Below are 20721 nucleotides of genomic sequence, written 5' to 3' on the forward strand. Positions count from 1 at the left end.
TTCATTACAATGCTGCAGCATAAGGTCCTATACACAATGCGTTTGCATTCAGATCTAATATTAGCAATCTTTAATATTGGAGTTATTTTTGCTTCTATCATATTTGAAGTCCTCCCAGCACTTGGAGTTCCAAGACTAGTTTATTTTGAACATTGTGTGAAACGAAAAATTCGTCACCTTTAGTACTAACATATAGTCAAGGCCTCAAGGGTTTACATGTAAGGCTGCTTCAATTGTATTTGAGCTAATCCCAGCACCTGCCTTGCCGAGATTAGATCAAACTAGAATAATGGTATTCTTACATGTGACCTATAAAAAAAGGTTTTCTCTAATGCTAATATTTGCTGGGGTATAATGTGTAAGATTACTCATCATATTTTTATACAAGTACCATTCGCTTGGCATGCTGAGACTAGGTCAATAAAGTCCAACAGATTTTATAATTTTTGGTTATTTAAGTAATATGATAAATATGATTCTATTATGGCTGTCGCGCTCCTCGTCGTTGTTTGTTTGTTTGTTTGTTTTTTTTTTTTTTTCTTTTTTTTTTCTTTTTTTTTTTTGCGGTTCATCGGGCTGTCGCACTCCTTTGGCGTACCTGAAGAGCAAAGTTTTGAATGTAGTAGGTATCGGAATTAGAAGTACCTACGTAAAGCTGGGTAAAATGCCACTACATAAATTCAACGGATTATACCAACTCCCAGTGAAAAAGATCTCGCATAGCTATATATGGCGAGTGCTATAGGCCAGCTCGATTATATTGAAAAGTAATTTGGTCACTGTGATCGACTGGATTCAGGGTGGCCCGACTGGCAGTAGAGGGAAATACCTTCTGCTTCGAAATATTTGGACGATAGTGAGCAACGGATGGCCTTTTAGATTAAGTATAAATTCGGAGAGGCAAATTAGATTGCGGACTGGATGACTTTTTATATGGTCTACCACTCTAAAGGTACTATATAGATGGGAGGTGGAGTTGCCTAGTGCAAGGCTCGTTATTTTTTGATTTTATCAGGCGTAGTTGTAATATATCAAACATTTTAGGAAAAAAAAAATTCTCGCATAGGCGCTCAGGATTTAGAGGTCGCGTAAGGCGTAAGCTGCGGGGCCTTTGTAACGGTAACGGCTTCAAAAACCATAGCTATATAAGGAGTCCCAGTGCGGCAGTGCCACCAATAGCTATCCCATTACCCACCCGCTCGGTTCTCTCTCCGGCTTCTCCTAATACCAGGACGGTTCTTGGCATCTGTGGAGGTTTGTTTGTTACCCTAGCACTGCTCCTCTCTTCTTCTTCTCTACATTCTCCTATGCTATGTCATCTTATTCTTGAACCAACTGCAGCCTTTCTGCAGCTTAAAACTGTTCTTGAAATTAACCCCTTCTCGTCTCTCCTCTCCTCTGCTTGTCTTCTCTTCTTGATGATGGGCGAGGCAACTATGGAAGGCCTGCTGTTCCGCAGGCAACCAGTATGCAGCCGTTGTTGGATGGAGAGATCGCCGAGGGAGAAGGGGAGGGGGATCTTTCGATTTCGGTCTCATCCATTCAAGAATCCCATGGGGACTCCGAGCCTAGATCTTTTTCTCTTTCTTCTCCTTCTTCTTAGCTTCGTTTTCTCTTTCTTTCTTTCTTTTCTTCTTTTTTGCTTTTCTTCTTCATTTTTTGTTCCCCAAATCGAGAAAGTGGCATCGGTTTAAGATTTATTTGAAGAGGCTGTGATGATTCCCTGACGAGGGTTTTGTTGCATTGCGAAGGCTATGTCTAACGGCAAGGCGATCTTGGACAGTCTGCTACTGTTCTGCAGGCAACTGGATGCAGCCGCTTAGGCTTATTGTTCCGAGACTTGAAGATTAACAACATAATACTGGATTAAGTGGTGAATCTGAGAGTCTTTCTTCCCTTCTTCTTTTTGCAATTTCGTTTTCCCCTTAAAAAATTTTGTTTTATCAAGTTTTCTTTGATTTCACTATAATTAATTTCTTCAGATAATTTTTTCTTTGGCTCCTCAAGAATTCATACAATTTGGAGACCATTGAAAGATTGGGTGGGGATCTTGCATTGATAGTCCCTAGGGTTTTGAGAATCCAAATTCTCAAATCGTCTATTTGGTTGTTCAAGATTAGGGATTGTATGCTGGGGATTACGGTTTATGACGTTTTAAGGGTTTTAAATCTACTCCCTTCCAGCCAAAGATTCTCAATTTCGTTACTCATTTTTCTGCTTCTTTTTTACTTCAGTAGCAGAGACTTTGGTATTGCATAGATTCAATTTTCCTCTCCTGCTATCTATTCTCTTCTTTCTATGAGGAATGATAATATATAAGACAGCTTAAAAAATCTCCAATGCTATTCTTCATACTAAATTGTATGTTGCTGCACCATGCTGGTTCCATAAGCGGGTTTCTCTGGCACTGCTGACTAGGACTTGTGACAACTTTAAGTTGCTTCATTTTTGGAGCCTCTTTTATGCAGGGGTTGCGCGAGCATATAACTTTCGCTGGAGCTTGTATTAAATAAGGTTATTCACCCTGACTTTCCCTTGATAACTGTATTCTGCTGCTTTATCTGCTTTTCTTTTAGTCTTCCTGCTTATCTCTGCAGAGGTAGTGGTAATCTGTTTTGCTATTTGTTTTTATGCTTCGACACCTGGATCATGTTTCATATAGCTAGCAAGTGGGGTACAAGCATTTCTCGAAGAATTTCTGTACAACCTCTTCGGATTTGATATGAACTCTGTCCATTACCATAATCCACAAAAATTCTTTGCTCTTAAATATGTTAGCATTGCTTGTCTAGGGGAATTACTTGTGTGAGTAGTTACTCGCTATATATTCTTATGTTCATTTCAAGCAAAAACATAAACTTTTCATCCTTTTGGGGGAAAAGTGGAAATAAAATTAAACACTGTATTATTTGCAATTTCGAAAGTCAGTTGTTCTGCAAGCTACTGCTGCAGCATGTTGGAGACCGGACAAGATTTCTGGTAGGCAGGAAAAATAAGCCTTTGCACTTATTGAACTCCGCATCATTTCTTCTTCTATTTTTGGATGGCATGGTTCACTACTAGTTGAACTCCATCTCTTCTCCTGTTCCTGTCTTTGCTAGCAAAGGCTGGGGCAACTTTCATGATCTGCCATCTGGCAGGCAACTAATTGCCTACATGGCTGGTGGGGTTGTTCTGGTCTTTCAGATGCATGGAAGGGATCTGTTAGATGCAGAATTCATCGCAGCCTCAAAATCCTATTTTGTAGCTTTTTCCCTAATCCACATTCATTGGACATGCCTAGTACTATTATATGTGGAAAGTAAGGTGCCTTCAGAGAATTTGGTTGGTTTTGCATATGAGGCTTTTGGAAGAACTTGGATGGTTGCCTCTTCAATGGTTATCTTTGCATGAGAAGAGATGTATACACATATAATTCTTTTTTCATTCTTTTTTTTTTTAATCTAATGATCTATATCTTTTGTGAAGCTTTGGTGAATTCTTCCCATTGGGTTGAAAAATATTGTTGTTGTTTTCTATTTACAAGTCTATGGAAAATGGCAAGGCAGGACTGTACTGCAGGTAGCTGCCCATTACCCACCCGCTGAGTTCTCTGGCTTCTCCTGACACCAGGGCAGTTATCGGCATGTTTAGAGGTTTCTTTTGTTACCCTAGCACCGCTCCTCTCTTCTTCTCCTCTCCACTTTCCCCTTGTTTTATTCCTCTCTGATGTTATCTTATTCTTGAACCAAATGCAGCCTTTGTGCAGCTAAAAGCTTTTCTTGAAATTAACCCCCATCTTGTCTCTCCTCTTCTCTGTTTGTCTTCTTTTCTTGAACGGTGGGCGAGGCAACTTTGGAAGGCCTGCTGTTATGTAGGCAACCAGTCTGCAGCCATTGTTGGATGGAGAGGGCGCCGGAGGAGAAGGGGAGTGGGATCTTTCAGTTTTGGTCTCATCCATTCAAGAATCCCACAGAGTCTCTATGCCGTAGGTCTTTTTCTCTTTCTTCTTCTTCTTCTTCCTCTTCTTCTTCTTAGTTTATTCTCTCTTTCTTTGTTTGTTTTCTTCTCTCTTGCTTCTCTTCTTCATTTTTTGTTTCCCCAAATGGGGAAAGTGGCATCTATTTCAAGGTTTACGCAAAGAGGCTGTGATGATTCCTAGACAATAGTTTCTGCTGCACTGCAAAGTAGTACACAACGACTTCAGAAGGAATGGCAATCTTGGATGGTCTGCTGCTATACTGCAGGCAACCAGATGCAACCGCTTAGGATTTGTGCTGGTTTAAGCGGTGATTCTGAGTCTCTTCCTCCCTTCTTCGCTTTGAAATTTCTTTTTATCCCCTTCAAAGATCTGGTTTCTTCATGGTTTCTCTAATTTCTTTACTATTATTTATTTCTTAAGTTATTTTTTTCTTTGGTTTCCCAAGAATTCATACAATATGGAGACCATTGAAGATAGCAGTGGGGATCTTGCATTGCTAGTTGCTACGGTTATGAGAAGCCAAATTCTCAAGTCTTCTATTTTGGTTATTCAAGATTCGGGATTGTACTCTGGGGTTTAGAATTTATTACATTTTTAAGGGTTTTGAATCTACTTGCTTGTAGCCACATATTCTCAATTTTTTTTATTCATATTTTCTGCTTCTTTTTTACTTCAGTAAAAGGTTTCGGTCTTGCACAGATTCCTTTTTCCTCCCCTGTTGTCTATTCTCTTCCTTCTTTTATGTGCAATGAGGTCATAGAAGACAACTGGAAAAATATCCAAATCTGGACCAAATTGCACGTTGCTATACCATCCTAGTTCCATAAATAGGTTTCTCTGGCACTTCTCTTCTAATAGACTAATACTGCTAGCTGAGAAGCTGACCAGGGTTTGTGACAACTTTAAGTTGCTTCTTTTTCAGAGCCTCTTTTATGCAGAAGTTGTATGAGCATATAAATTTCACTGCAGCTGGTATTAAATAAAGATATCCACTCTGACTTTTCCTTGATAATGTGCTTAATGTTGTTAATGTTTAATACAACCATTCAACTATTTATGCTACTGCTTTATCTGCTCTTGTTTTCTTTGTCTTCCTACTTATCTTTGCAGAGGTAGTGGCAGTCTGTTTTACTTGTATGTTTTTATTCTTCAGACACCTATACACATTTCATATTGCTATCAAATGGTGTACCCAGCACTTCTCCAAGAATTTCTATACAACCTTTTTTGGATTTGATATGTGACACAGAAACAACCACTCTACTTGTGGGGCTAAGGCTGCATACATCTAACCCTCCCCTGAACCCACAATGGTAGGATCCTCGTGCACCGGGCTGCCCTGTTTGGATTTGATATGTATTCTACTCATTACAACCATCCATAATATTCTTTGCTCTTAAATATGTTGGTATTGCTTGACTTATTCATGTGAGTAGTTACTCACCATACATGTTGATAGTCATTTCAAGCAAAAAATATATTTTTTTAATCCTCTTGCAATGGAGAATTTATGCTTATCCCTATACTTTGAAGAATTATTTGCAGATTAGTTAGAAAAAGTGGAAATAAAATGTTAAGATTGTATTGAAACGTCACTTACGAATCGCCAAATAAAAAAGGGCCAACCCCTATTTCGAATGAAACAGAAAAACGACCGCTTAAATCGCAAAAAGGCCTGGCGTCGGCCTCCACCGGGCCTCCGCCACTCTCCACCGGCCTCCCTCCCTCCCCTGCTCTCTCTCTCTCTTACTCTCTTTTCCTTCTCCTTCTTTGCCTCCAGCAATAGATTTTGTTTTCATTGCCGAAGCCGTACAGGTGAGCCACTGGTATGACGCGGAATGGCCCGAACCGCCCGATTCGAGACGGTTCCGCTGACATTGTTTAAGACACATGTTACATAAAGATATTTATACAGAATTGCCTTTAAGATGCTGCTGTACATGAGGCATGAATCACGAGGATTAATAGTTAATTACTACGGCACTCAAAATGTATTGCTAACCTTAGTAGCCAAAATCTTATACCTAGGATAATACACCTGCTTGGGAATCTTCTCCGAATCATGAACTTGCACCCACTTCCGAAGTGCTTTCTTACTAAAAGTGTTTCTACAAATATCTGCATCTCTGCACCAAAACTCACTCCCAGTTCTGGAAACTAAGTTGCTACCACCAACAATGATGTTGCCTTTTCTATTGCACAACTGTGCTTTGTTTGTAGGTCTTCAGTGTTGAAAGTCATTTGGGGCTTTGAATTTTTCCTCCGTCTACCAAATTTCTGAAAATTTAGTATCATTGCATGTTTTGCTAAATTTTGGAGTGATTTATAATGAAGCTATTTTTATTCTGTTTTCTGGTAATCATATAATTGAACAGACCAATCTTGGCGTCACCTGTATGAGCCTTCATGAAATGTAATTCTATTTTTAGCATCTTATTTCTACTTAAGTTCATATCATTGTTTTGTTGCACAGGGCCCTATCAAGTCTAGCCTTGAAGCCAATGCGATACTGGTGATTATGCTCCACTTTTAGAATTAAACACACAAACTTGAATAGAATGGTAAGATTATCTTAGAAAGCATAGTATGTCACTCCTCAAAGAAACTACCTTAGATCAATGCACTTCTGAATGAGGCAAAAAGCTACACGATATGCAAGTGGGAGCTCCGTCAGAGCGAGAGCAAGATTAGACCCTTACAGTGTTTCTTTTGATGGTTATAGCTGTCGGATGATAGATAAAGGCAGTGTTATAGCAACAAAGATATCCCACAGAAAAAAAAGTTGCACGACTAGAGGTGAAAGTACAATAGGAAGGGATGAAAGGGGGAGGGGAAAGTAGGCCCTAGATATTTATTTGGAGGGTTAAAAACAGAATATGGTATAGCCCTCTCTCCTGAAAAAAAATGCTTTGCATCATCACTCTATTCACATCTTTCCTCTTCTTTGCATGTCTTTTCTAATTGTTGACAGGGCAACTATAGGTCTCATGTTCTGCAGAAGCCTTTCTTACATGTGATCCCTTGACAGGGAAAAAAAATCATCTATAACACTAGCATTTGTTGGAAGTATATATGTAAGATTTACCATATTTAAACTAGTCCTCAGCACTCGGAATGCCAGACTAGTTACTTTCTTGCCATCCCCTACTCACTCTAGTACTGACATTTGTTGGATGTTACATGTAACTTTGCTTCTGTCATATTTGATACTAGTCTGGAGCACTTGGCATGCTGAGAATAGTTCAGATTTAATGTTTCCATTCCTACATATAACCCACTATAGGATTCAAAAATTAGAAACAAGTTTCTTCTGCTATTACTCATATGGCTGACATTGACAAGCAACAATGATACCTTTCGCTTCATCACTTCCAAAACTCCTACTCTCTGTCTCTCCTCATTTTCACGCACTCTCTCCAACTTCTCTTTCTCCCTAAACTTAGATATCTTGGTAGAAGTAATGGACTGGATCAGTGTTCGAAGGAAAGGGGGAGAAGATGGGGACTTGGGAGATTGGCTGATGAGGTGGGTGCTGCCACTGGCGTCGCCGATGAATTTCTTCTTCTTATTCTTCTTTCTATCTTTACATTTTCTGTCTTTTGCTAGATGGATCAATTGCCTGGTAGCATGGTATGCCGAACCAGCCGGTTCAGCCCGTATTGGATGGGCTCACACCAGTACATAGCGGTACCGGGCTTGTACTGCTGCGAACCGGACTAATTCGCACCGATACGGAGCATTTAAATACCACTCTGTAGCATTTTCTAGGAAATGCCACTAGTGGCATTTGCCACTCTGTGGCATTATCCACAGCGCGCACGACGTGCTGTGTTGCCGGTTCGGTACTGGTTCAACCGATACCAAACCAGTCCGGTAGGCGACCGGTATGCCTATCGGTACCAGTTCGGCATACCTTGCCTGGTAGTCAGGGTATAGATGTCTGAATGGCCCAGTTTGAATTGTTACAAAGGTCAAAATTTATTTTTATATTCAAATCTATAACTATGCATCGGCTTTTGTTCGATATGGTTAATATTCCTTGTTTGGAGAGTAGTGCATGGGGTTAACATCCAGCTACTCATTGCTAAGTAGTACTGTTACCCTTTGTGGCTCAATATTATAGCATGGATGAGAGTGTGACCTTATGCTTTTGTTTTTGCTAATGTTGAATCAATTTTAGCTTGTATTAGAGTAAATGCAACTCTCACCATACTGTTTCCACTGTAGTACCAATTAGTATCAAAATCTTGTGACTAGAGATATGACTATGATGCTAAGCATCTAAAAGTGCCAAAACATTGTTTTCGCTGTCTCAAAATTGATTCCGCTGCTTCAAAATTGATTCCGCTGCAGAAAGTAATCTTTTCCCATTCTTATCTCACGTTACAAATATAATTGAATTTTACATTAGTAATGCATGTGGGTACCATCTGGCTACCCATCGCTATGTAGTGCCTTACCATTTACAACTCAAGGTTTTAGCAGGTACCATCTGGCTACTCATTGCTAAGTAGTAAATTACCCTTTACAAGTCAATGTCTTAGAGTGGATAACAGTGTGACCTTATGCTTTTGTTTTCGCTAATGTTGGACCAATTTTAGCTTGTGATGATGTTTATGCAACTCTCCAGATATTCTCTCCACTCTCATGGCACTTACTGTCATGCTTTCATGATCAGAGAGAGAGCTAATACAGTGCTAAGCACCTATGAGTGCAAGCTGCAGAAAAGTAATCTTGTCCATTCTTATTTCGTCTTAAAAATATCATAGAAGTTTACAACTTTACATGACTTAACTATAACACAATAAATTTGAATTGGTATATTTGTCAGGTAATGGTTTCTGGATATCAACAATCTTTATGTACTGAGATTGCTGAGAGTGTAATGGCATAAGGACCTGCGGCAAGTTTTCTCCTGTTGGTAATTAGTTTAATCACTATATTCATTTTAATTTAAAGAATGTGACATGTGTGAATAGAGTTAAGCTATTGCATGGACAGAGATAAATAGTCTTGACATCAAATTTTAGTATTATACGACGGTAGGTTAAGTATTTAAACTGCAGCTAAATACATTTTTGTTACAATACTTATCTGATGGTAGGTTAAGTAGTTATGTCTAATATTTGAAAAAATTGATCTGACAGATAAGTGCTTCCTGGTTATTGCATGTGTAAATGTTGCCGTTTTGATTGACCTTATGAAAATAATAGCAGGGCTTGAGATTCTTGACCCAGAGTTCATGTAGGTTTGAGCCAATGGAAAGTTATTATAATGAATTTAAAAATGTGATGAGGAACCTGCTTATTCAGCTTGATTCATGATTGGGTGCATTGCTCCATTATTTCAGTCATACCAAAGTCAAAAGCTTTCAAGAGCATGCACCAAAAATGAATTAGATGCTTGGAGAATTTTTTGGAGAATTGTTTCATATGCTCGACATATATTGGTGATGACAGAAAATGCAGGAAATGTGGCTGAATAATCAATATCAGAATATATTTTTTTCCTAAGGTTGTTCTACTAGCATGTAAGCCTGCAAATTAGTTACAATTATACTAGTATAAAATTCAAACTAATTTGAATCAAATACTCTTATAGTGGACTTGTTTTATGTATCATTGGTAGTGGTTAGACTAATGGTGTTGTGCTCTAGATAATAAAGGTTTAAAGAAAAGAGCTAAACTTTGAGACAACAAAATGGACTGAAAGATGCTGGTTAATATTTTTCTGAAAATGTAAATTATCATCTCTTAAGATACTGTTTCACTTTTTTGTTTCTTATATCATAATTTTATATTTTATCTATGCCATCTACTTCAAGTGCTCTCTCTCTCTCTCTCTCTCTCTCTCTCTCTCTCTCTCTCTCTCTCTCTCTGTGTGTGTGTGTGTGTGTGTGTCTCATATGGTGGTTATTCGCCATTACTCAAGTTTGAACCCGAGTGCTTTCACTTGGTGAGATGGGTACCAACCAGCAGAGATACTAGGTTATCCTTACATGATTCACTCCTTCGACAGCAGGAGACTCTGTGGAGACAGAAGTCCAGAGTTCAGTGGATCAGAAAGGGAGACCAGAACACTAAATTTTTTCATCAGTCGACGGACATTCGGAGGCAGAGGAGCAGGATCAGATCAGTCAGGGGTGCGATGGTCATATCACAGAGGATCTGGACGCTATCAGGTGAGTGTTTGAGCAGTTCTTCCACACCAGATGGACCACTCAGACGAGGAGTGGAGGATCTCCAGTCATGCAGCCCCCAGTGACAAGGATCTCGACAGAGGAGAATGCAACACTGATTAAGCCTGTCTGTCAAGGAGATCCAGGAGGCACTATGGTCCCTTTCTGAAGATAAAGCCCCGGGCCCAGATAGTTTTCCTCCGGTCTTCTTCAAAAGATATTGGCCCTTGATCAAACAGGATGTGGTGGAGGCCATTCAGCAGTTCTTCAGTACATCTACGATGTCCGTAGATTGGAAGAGGACCGTTGTCACCCTGATCCCGAAGAGACAGGATGCTACAGAGCCGAGCCATTATCATCCAATTAGCCTGTGCGCCACCTTGCACAAGGCTACAATAAAGGTACTAGTGGCTAGATTGAGGAGCATCTTGCCGAGGTTCATTAGCCCGGAGCAGGGAGCCTTCGTGGGAGGATAGAGTATATCTGATAACGTCCTCATCGCCTAAGAATTCATGCACGATCTTCAGAGTGCCTCGAGCCGGAGGAGCCTCATGGAGATCAAGCTAGACACGGAAAGGGCTTTTAAGATCTCCTAGACACGGAAAGGGCCTATGACAGAATATGTTGGGATTTCCTACAGTGCACGCTGGTGAGCTTTGGCTTTTTTGAGGACTGGATAGGTTGGGTTATGGGCTGTGTTAGGCCTCCATCCTTTGCTATCCTAGTGAAGGGCTCGCCGACACACTTCTTCGAGTCTTCTGTCGGGCTGTGGCAAGGGTGCCCATCGTCCCCACTGCTCTTTATTCTGTGCTCGGATACGCTCTCAAGAGCTCTTCGGCGGGCTGCAGTGACCTAGGTTATGGAGGCATATAGGCTAGTGCCGGCATCTGTCCAAATATCGCACCTCCTTTTTGTTGACGATTGTCTGCTCCTGGCGCAGGCTACGAGACAGATGGCTAGGGCCATACGGAGGATTCTTGAGGACTACTATACAGCTTCCGACCGGTGGGTCAATCTGGCCAAGTCCACGGTCAGCTTCAGCCCGAAGATCAAGCCGCAGGTGAAGGCATCCATCAAGAAGATACTGGGAGTTGGAAAGCAGGAGGGCGCCTTAAGGTATTTGGGGGTTTCCATTACTAGCTGCCGACTTCGATGTAGTGACTGTGTTGACATGGAGCTCAGTATCAGACAGAGACTCGAGGGGTAGCTGATGGGTGCACTTTCCATGATGGGTAGAGTGGTCTTGGTGCGGTCGGTTCTCAGCTCAATTTCGGTCTATCTAATGTCGAACACTGTGGTGCCGACGACGTTCTTGAGGTCTTTGGAGAAGCTATTCAGAGATTTCATCTGGGAGAGACAGGAGGGTAGAGGGGGTGTTCATATGATGGCGGGGGAGGTGGTCTGTCAGTCGGTCAAGCAGGGTGGTTTGGGGGTCCACTCCTTAGTGGCGAGGCGGGGGGTGCTGGCGGCGAGACATGCGGCCAGATATATCTTGGACCCTGAGAGTCTATGGAGTACACTTATGAGGGCCAAATATGGAGTTTGTACGGTGGCGATGGATTTTCAGGTAGGCCGGCGGTGTTCATTTGGAGAAAAATCCGTTGGTATGTATGGCGATCAGATGGGTTGTTGGGGATGGTCGATCCATTGATGTCTTGGAGAACAGCTGGGTATCCAAGCATTCGCTGAGTCGAGTGCCGACCTTGGTTGATTCAGCGAGGTTGGAGGGCTGCAGGGTCAGTGATCTGATAGTCCAGGAGGAGAGCGGATAGAATGGGGCACTAATCAGGGATGCCTTTAGAGAGGAGCTGGTTGACAGAATTCTGACTATCCTGGTACCTATAGGGGAGACGTCGGACAGATTGGTTTGGGTATCCATAGGGATGCCTAAGGTGCGGGCTGCGAACTTACAAGAGGTGATGGGAGGGGGAGCTACCCGACAGATGGAGGGCAAATGGATCTGGCAGATGTGTCTCCATCCCCAGGTGGCCCTATTCTTGTGGAAGGTGGCCTGGGGATGCTTATCGACCAGGAGCATGCTGGCAGGGAGGGGTGTCAGGATTACTCCGAGCTATGATAAGTGCCCTGACATGGAGTCCATTAGCTATGCCTTGATTGGTTGCCCACGGCAGCACAGATATGGAGGGGGCTTTGATTTAGCTGACCTAGGCTACCTGTTCTGTTGACGATCTCCTATGACAGATGAGGGAGGCCATGTGCAGCTCACGGACGATTGAGTGGGGTGTCACATGTGCCTATGTAGCATATCATATATGGTTGGACAGAAACGCCCAGATCTTCGAAGACAAATGGGCGTCCCTGTGGTGTGTTGTGGAGTGTGCACTCCGTCAGGCAGTGGAGATCACCAGAGCTACCACGCCGGCTTTATTTGGGATGGCCAGGGATATCTGGAACCATCCTATGCTGCTACAGTGCCCGAGATCACCCTTGTCTCTTGGGAGGCCCCACCCCCAGGCCATCTCAAAGTGAACTTTGATGGTAGGGCATCCAGTGATAGAGACAGAGCAAGCATTAGCTTTGTGATCAGGAGCCATGACTCTAGATTGATCACGGCTGGAGGGCAAAGCACCGCGGGTCTGTCAACGGCAGGGATGGAGCTCAGGGCCGCCTGGGAAGGCATCTCCTATGCGAGATGGGTGCTGAGGGCGAAACGCATCCTCCTTGAGGGGGACTCAGCGATGGTGCTCGACTGGATTCAGAAAGAGGGGAGGAGGGGGGATGGAAATTCTCTGCTCCGCGATCTTCGTCGGATGATGGAGGACTGCAGCGCCTTCCAGGCCGTACACGTGTACTAGGAGGCGAACAAGGCTGCTGATTGGTTCGCCGCCTATGCTGCCCAGCATTCTGGAGACGTCCTCTAGACAGACCAGAGGGCCGCTCCCCCATTGCTTTGTCATTTTCTTACTCTTGATTTTGCTGGCTGTACCTACACCAAAGTAGCGTGAGCAGCCGTTATACCAAAAAAAAAAAAAAATACTATGTATTGATGAATTCACTCTCATATTGCACTTCTTTTACGATTTTCAGATATAGATAGCTACTGATACTTAGGAATTAGGATACCTACTTGTCTATGTTGTCTCTGATTTATATTTTGTTTTTTAATGAGTTTTCAACATGAGTAGGTACTAAATATGAATTTCAGCAGAATTTTGCGAAAAAATCAGTCATATGTAATTCATTTAGAAGGTGCTTGGTTATAATTTGGGAAATACTAATAAATGGTTCTTTGCTCATATTTGATGGCAAACGGATATCTGGTAACTTGTTTCATTTATGTGGCTCTATTAGGAAAAAACAACAGTATTTTTGAGGATAAATTGGTGCAAAGTATCCTTAGCAGATATTGGGCTACAAGATGTTTTGTGTATGCTTCACGTAAGTGATGCTTTCAGAAGGCTACTCTAACGTCTAACCTAATGGGTAGGACCAACTATCTAGTAGCATATTGGCCTATAGCGAAAGCATACAGCGAGCTTACCAGAGTTGAGGATATTTAGGTGGAAAGTAGTAAAATATAGGAATAAAAATATCCAAGCGCTGGCAAAAATTGTAGGTATGGAGAATAATAAAGGCACAACTATCTGAGATGGTTTCAGAGCTGTCCATATGAAGGGGCGAGCCAAGAAAATTTAGAAGTTGTCAACAATGAATTTGAGGAACCTTTCAGTGACAGAGCATGGCCATGCGTAGAAATATATGTGAAATTTTCATTTATAAAGCTTACAGTTATGCTTGCCTCCAAAGTAAACATGGCTTAAATTTCATGATCACCATTTGAATCATCATTTGATGCCATTGGATATATACTAATTGGACCTTATATACTATCTTTTTCTAAATAGCATATAAATGCTTTTTTTGGGTGGGGGGGTTTACATATACAAATGCTTTAGATACATGCAAGAAAACTCAATGGCCCTTATTTTGATTGATGCATGCACCTAATTTGGACCTTATTTTTATTGGACTGACTTTCAAAATACTTTCTCCTTTGATATTGAATCCTTTTGATGAGCATTACTTTTCTGAACGAGTGAAATGCATATCTTATAACTAAACAGAAGTTTGCGATGCATTTTTGGCACTACTTCTCCGACAGGTCATGTAACCATGTTGAATATTGCTGTAGTCCATTTTAGGGTCTACATCGCACATTTATTTTATTATTTTGAACGAGACCAATCCACAATCTTTTTATATTTTGACCTTCCGTTTTGATTTTCTGATCCATCTTTCTTTATCAAATACTTTTTCTCGATGCAAATGGAGGAAAGAAACCTTCCCCAGATTTATTATCGAATACCTTAATGCTGTAATTTCTATAATGATGAATTCATGTAAATGAGATCTGGTAAATTCCTACCTATTCCAATCCTCTAATATGTTTTCTCCGTATAAAGTCCCCTTTTTGGATATTGGGGCATGCAAGGACGCAGCACATAAAGGTGGGATCTGGTAAGTTACTCTTTGATGTTTGCTTTCTTTCTTTCAATTAGACGGTGTTCAAATACCACCTGCCTGTTAAAGTTGAAAGATCTTAGTAGTTTCTTCCGGGCCATGATGGAAAGAACGAGCAATCTTGTCTGAGCCCAGGAAGGCCACCAACCCTCTGCAGGTGACTCGAGTTATAGGAGGCAAATCATATAATATTCCCACCACATTTTTTTCATATGAGCTACTGATAAAGTGATCATATGCCTGATGGTTGTATCTCTAGAGGCTAAGTTAATTATGTGCTATCCATCATTATTATAATAAAAAAATTTAGTAGCAGAAGTCTACAGATGCTGCTCCTCAAATACTATATTAATCGTAATCGCCGTATAGAAGCTCCTCCCTGTTATATACTGGTGCTATTGTGATGATATTGAAAATCTGAATTTGTTTATTTCTTAAAGACAGGATTTGTTGAAGCTTGACATTAAGAGTCATGATCCTAGACTAAATCCGGCTATATTATATTACTCAAAATAAAACATGGAAAAAAGATCCAGGCTATACTCCTGTAACATTTCGGTCTTGATTGGCACCTGTCTTTGGTGGGCCTAGTTCCGGTTGTTCTCTCATCTTTAATGCGTTCCTGCCAAAAAAGCAAGACTCACTGGGAGACAAGATAAGAGATGCGAAGCTGAAAAGGTAGCAGCCTGGATTCGCGCGGCGGCTTCGTAAGCTGCAGGTCAGCAAAGACGGGGGGGCATCGAATTCCGGGTCGATCAGCCTTCCCAAGATGGAAGCATCTAAACCGACCGCCTACCCCAGTCCGCAAAGCATTGCTTTGGATCGAAGATAGGTACTGCCTCACTGTAACCCTGTTTTAGTTGACTAAAACATCAACATGCGCATCACTTTATTCTTCGGATAATCTTCGAGAAGCTCTACTCAACTCAAAATCACGTCAAACCAGGAAAGAGATAGGAAAGAGAGAGGAAGGCGGCATGTGAAACCCAAAGATTGCATTATTTATATAGGACGAGAACTTTGGTGGGATCTCAGCATCAGGAGATAGAGAGATGGCATATTTGGTCGAGGCTTCCCAATTCCTCCATGGCGTTCTCGATTTGACAATCTTTGAAGCTGATCACCTCCACCATTGTTTCCATGGCTTCCTCCTTCAGGTACTACCTTCTTCCTTCTGTCATATTTCCTCTTTCTATTAGCTTCTTTTAGATGGAATGGACTCTCGAGTGCGGAGGAAGCCAATCAGGCAGAATTGTCTTGCTATTTCATAAACCAAGGTTATAAGGATCTGGACTGTCCCCTGGTAGATTGGTGAGTTTGTTTTGATCGTTTAAACCCTAGCTGCTAATAGGTAGCCCAGTTCAGTAGTGAGTAGTGATTCAATCAAACCACTGACCCTCTCTCTTTCTATCTTCTCCGCCCTTTCTCCGCCATCCCTTCAAGGGAATATCGGGACCTTGTGCCGAATTTGTCGGGTCTCAAAGATTTACGAGACTTTGGCATGCTGAATCCGGCAAGCTGCCGTTTTTGACCGAACGCTTCTCGCTTTCAAGAGACCCTCCCAAGCGAGTAAGCGAAGTTCATGAGTGTGTGACGTCTAGGAAGTAGAAAATTTCACTTGGGCTATTCCGTGGGAGAAATGATGGAAGTTTTAAACTAATTAACAGGGGCAGCAGGTTAACACCCATAGTTTAGTAAGTAGCCTTGGCAGAATTATGTGGTGCACGTCAAAGTAGAGATCGGTCTGCGTAAAAATCTTTGGATAGGGAACTTTTTTTTAATTTTAAAATAGAAAGTTTCCATGGCTGGTTTGACTGTCCTGTTGCTCCTCTACCCGGCAGCCCACGGTGGCCGCAAAAAAGACAGCAGATAGGAGGATTTTTTTTTTTTAAATAACAACAATGGGAGCGTCATCATTATTTCAAAGAAACAGGGGTGGAATTTTCCATGTCAAACAGTTGGATAAACGCTACCCAGGATCTGGACATGGATTTTCTTCCCGACTTTGCAACCTACGCCGGAGCCATAGCCACGAGCTATGGCAGAGTTACACGTCAGCTGCCTGACCTTTTGTGTCTTATTTGTGCTATGGAAGCAATCGAGCAAAAACAACATTTTTTTTGAAAAAAAAGGGATAATGAGATCACAATCTGTATTAGCTTGCAAATTAGCTGGGCTACGCACAACAGAGTAAACCCAGTAGGCCAGATTAGATGAAAAAGTAGTTCTCTGACCCCTTCCGGAGTTTGTAGCATAGCATCTTAGACACAAGTGATTCTTAACAATCTTCTTGTTTTAACTCATGAATACCAAACTTGCTTGTGTCCTTTAGAGCAAGCTTTGACTCTTTACAAATTAAAGTTCGCATCTGTACTCATCTTCTTAATTTCGAAGTTTGCATCTGTAGATTTCATTTTTAATCTTTTGCTGCCATAAAAACGGCATCCCAGGTCACAGAAAAGATAGAGGAAGCCTTACATCTCGACAAGCTTGCCCACACCAAGCTCTATGCCACTGTGGACATCGGTGGGGCAAGGGTGGCAAGGACCAGAGAGATTGAATTCCATCCCAAGAACCCAATATGGAACGAGTCCTTTCACATCTACTGCGCCTACTCCGCTCCCTCAATCGTAATATCAATTAAAAACCAGCTACCAGTGGATGCAAAGGTTTTGGGCCGTGCTAAGATCCCCACCTCCCAGTTACTCACCGGGCAACCTCTGGAAGGCTGGTTTGATCTCTTCGACGACGAGGGCCACAAGCTCAAAAAAGCAAAGATCCATGTCCTCCTTAAATTCTCTGATATCACCTCTGATCCATGTTGGAATGCAGGTATCAGACTTCCACAATTCTCTGGCCTTCCCAAGGTTTACTTCCCTCAGAAGACCGGTTGCGAGGTGACGCTCTACCAGAACTCTCATCTTTCTAACAATTTCCGACCGGTGATCCATCTCTCCGATGGTAAAAACTACCACCCTCCGAGACTATGGGAGGATCTCTACATTGCCATAACAGAAGCAAAACACTTCATTTACGTCGCTGGCTGGTCGGTGAATGTCAACATCACACTCATTCGAGATCCGGAGCGCATGATCCCTGGCGCAGAGGGTGTAACCATAGGAGAACTGCTGAAGAAAAAGGCCGAGGAAGGGGTTACGGTGTTGGTCATGGTCTGGAAGGACCGAACCTCGGTGTCGCTCTTAGGGAATGCAGGGCTGATGAACACACATGACGAGGAGACTTACGAGTTCTTCCAAGGCAGCATGGTGAAGTGCTTCCTCTGCCCACGCAATGCTGACCCCTCCCTCACTGCGGTGCAGCATGTTGAGATCGGAATGGAGTTCACCCACCACCAGAAGGCAGTCTGTCTTGATGCTCCCATGAGCAATGGTACATCCCGTATTGTAAGCTTTGTTGGTGGAATCGATCTCTGTGGTGGAAGGTACGATGATGAGAACCACACTCTGTTCAGAAACCTCGACACGACCTACGTTGATGATTTCCAGCAGCACAACTTCCCCCATGCTGATCTCCGCCATGGTGGCCCGAGGGAGCCATGGCATGATGTGCATTCCAAGCTCGAAGGCCTTGCAGCTTGGGATGTACTTACCAATTTCGAGCAGCGATGGATAAAACAGTCCCCGAAGGAGATCTCTCATTGCTTGGTAAAAATCCACGAGCAGCCTGATATCTTTCCAATCCCATCAGGTCTTGCTACTCAAGAATCATGGAATGTGCAAGTCTTCCGATCAATTGATGATGCTTCGGTGGTGGGTTTCCCATCTGATCCATCCGAAGCTGCTGAGCTGGGTCTGATGAGTGCAAAAGATGTGACGGTCGATCAAAGCATACATTCGGGCTATGTCGAAGCCATTAGAAGAGCAAAGAGGTTCATATACATTGAGAATCAATACTTCTTTGGAAGTTGTGCTTCCTGGAGGGAAGAGCAGGATTGTGGATGTCTGAATTTGATCCCTATCGAGATAGCCTTGAAGATTGCAAGCAAGATTCGCCTGGGAGAAAGGTTTGCAGCTTATATAGTGACCCCGATGTGGCCCGAGGGGATACCGGAGGGTGATACAGTGCAGGCCATACTGCATTGGAACAGGCTGACAATGGAGATGATGTACGGAATTGTGGCCAGGGCTATAGAGGAAGCAAGGTTAGGTGGGAAGGCACACCCATGTGATTATTTGAATTTCTTCTGTTTGGGGAACAGGGAAGTTCGATATCCCGGGGAGTACATCCCACCGGAGAGGCCAGAACCAGGCTCCGACTACTGGAGGGCACAAGTCAACCGGCGATTCCTCATCTATGTGCATGCCAAGCTTATGATCGGTGAGAAACTTAAGTTCTCTGTTTTAGAAGTTTTCCATGTGATGATTTTAAATTTATATTTCAATCTGACATTCAAAGTGCAGAAACAGTCTCTCACATTTATTTAAACCATTTTATGGTTTTGATTTTAGATGTAGCCAGGTAGCCATAAATTAAACCACTTTGAGTAGTCATTCCGTTGATGCCAATAATGTAAGAGGCCATAAACTATAATCTACAATTTGTCTCACACTTGGATTCGATATGAACGATTTGTTTTTTTAAAAGCTCATGTTGTCTGTCTTTCCAATTCTGTATCCTGCTTCCAGCATTCGTCCATATTATTGCATGTCATACCTCCTTTTTTTATTGACTAGACACAAATTCTAGTTGTAATGCCTTCCAAAACCTTCTTTTCCTTTGCATATATACAATGATTGATTCTGGATCCTTTTTTCACCTGATGCAGGGAATTTGAGCTCCCTCACATACTCAAATCTAGCCAAATTTATTCTTCATAATTAACTTTGACCGTTTTTTTTATTTATTGGAGATTCATCTTTCTCATGGCACCCAACTTTCTGAGCCTTTGAATGTCACCAACTTTATTATCTCCAAGTTTTCTGTTTTTTTCCCCGGTAAATAGGAATGAACTGGCAATCACAGAGCAACAGAAAATACCCTTTTAACGTACATCTGTACAATATTATCGGCCTTCTTATTCTATAAGAGATTTCATTTTGAAGTTCCCAAAGGTACAAATTGGCAATTGCCCTTCTGTAGTTTCCTGTTGTATTGTTTTGGAATCTTTAGTACTCTCTCTCTCTCCCTCTCTCTCTTGTGATGCAATTGGCAGAAGGGAACCTTCCCCCCATTTTTAGAGTTTCACTCTATAATTCTTCAATAGTCCAATTACTTGGGACATGTAGCTTGATATCTTTGTTTCCTCAACTCAGCATTATTCTCTTATGTGCAGTGGATGATGAATATGTGATCATTGGCTCTGCAAACTTGAATCAGAGATCACTTGCAGGTGACAGGGACTCTGAGATTGCCCATGGAGCATATCAACCTGCTTTCCTTAACAGGCCTGATGCACCAGCTCGTGGACTCATCTATGGATACCGCATGTCATTGTGGTACGAGCACTTCATGAGCCACCACCGGCACCTATCTCCGGTCTTTCTTGAGCCTGAGAGCTTAAAGTGTGTGAGAACAGTCAAGCGAATTGCTGAGGACTTGTGGGAGAAGTTTGTGGGAGACGAGGTGATCAATCTCCCTGGCCATCTGCTTCCTTTCCCCATCCAGGTCTCGGAGTTTGGAGAGTTGTCAGAATTGCCACCGGATGGCTTCTTTCCAGACACCAAGGCTCCTGTCAAGGGCAAGAAGTCTGAAATCCTTCCCCCTATTCTCACCACATGAGCTTTTTTATTCTCAACTTTTGGGACTAAATGCATAAATGTTGTTACATAATAAATGACACTCATGCACCATCTGTAGGATTTACGTATTATAATTAGAGAGGCCTACGTCGATGTAGTATGACGTTTTAATTTCATTCACCATCAACATTAGTATGTGACATCTACTCGAGACTTCCGTTGCCTTAATTTTTGATTCTTACAGCAAGTGGCAATGCTATAGAAATCACTAAAGATGATTCCAGATTAAAGGGTAGCTAACTACGAACCGGTTTAACTGTGAAAGCTGAGGTGATGTAGAAGAGGAAACTTGATAGATTGGTAGGGGGTCAGCTCTATTCATCCTCCATACAAATATCCTT

General features: G+C 42.2%; 1 protein-coding gene across 2 annotated transcripts; it reads left to right on the plus strand.

Annotated features, from left to right (window-relative positions):
* Positions 1 to 1175: 1175 nt before the first annotated feature.
* LOC103721758 (phospholipase D alpha 1-like) lies at positions 1176 to 20534 on the plus strand. Of its 2 annotated transcripts, XM_039119089.1 has the most exons (8): positions 1176 to 1254; positions 2469 to 2514; positions 8592 to 8689; positions 8793 to 8882; positions 15062 to 15453; positions 15568 to 15778; positions 17072 to 18959; positions 19915 to 20534. In XM_039119089.1, exons 6-8 carry the CDS (start codon positions 15674 to 15676, stop codon positions 20358 to 20360), a joined length of 2439 nt encoding a protein of 812 aa, XP_038975017.1. In that variant the 5' UTR covers positions 1176 to 1254; positions 2469 to 2514; positions 8592 to 8689; positions 8793 to 8882; positions 15062 to 15453; positions 15568 to 15673; the 3' UTR covers positions 20361 to 20534. The 2 variants fall into 2 exon arrangements, with proteins under 2 accessions (XP_038975017.1, XP_038975018.1); XM_039119090.1 differs by lacking the exon at positions 1176 to 1254 and having other exon boundaries at positions 2004 to 2514.
* Positions 20535 to 20721: the final 187 nt, after the last annotated feature.

This window comes from Phoenix dactylifera, unplaced genomic scaffold (assembly GCF_009389715.1).
Source record: "Phoenix dactylifera cultivar Barhee BC4 unplaced genomic scaffold, palm_55x_up_171113_PBpolish2nd_filt_p 000488F, whole genome shotgun sequence".
NCBI classification, from domain to species: Eukaryota; Viridiplantae; Streptophyta; class Magnoliopsida; order Arecales; family Arecaceae; genus Phoenix; species Phoenix dactylifera.

Coding starts and splice junctions, on each gene's coding strand:
- LOC103721758 (XM_039119089.1), top strand. CDS start 15,674: ATGGCATATTTGGTCGAGGCTTCCCAATTCCTCCATGGCGTTCTCGAT. Junction 15,779..17,071: donor TCCATGGCTTCCTCCTTCAG/GTACTACCTTCT, acceptor ACGGCATCCCAG/GTCACAGAAAAGATAGAGGA. Junction 18,960..19,914: donor GCATGCCAAGCTTATGATCG/GTGAGAAACTTA, acceptor TCTTATGTGCAG/TGGATGATGAATATGTGATC.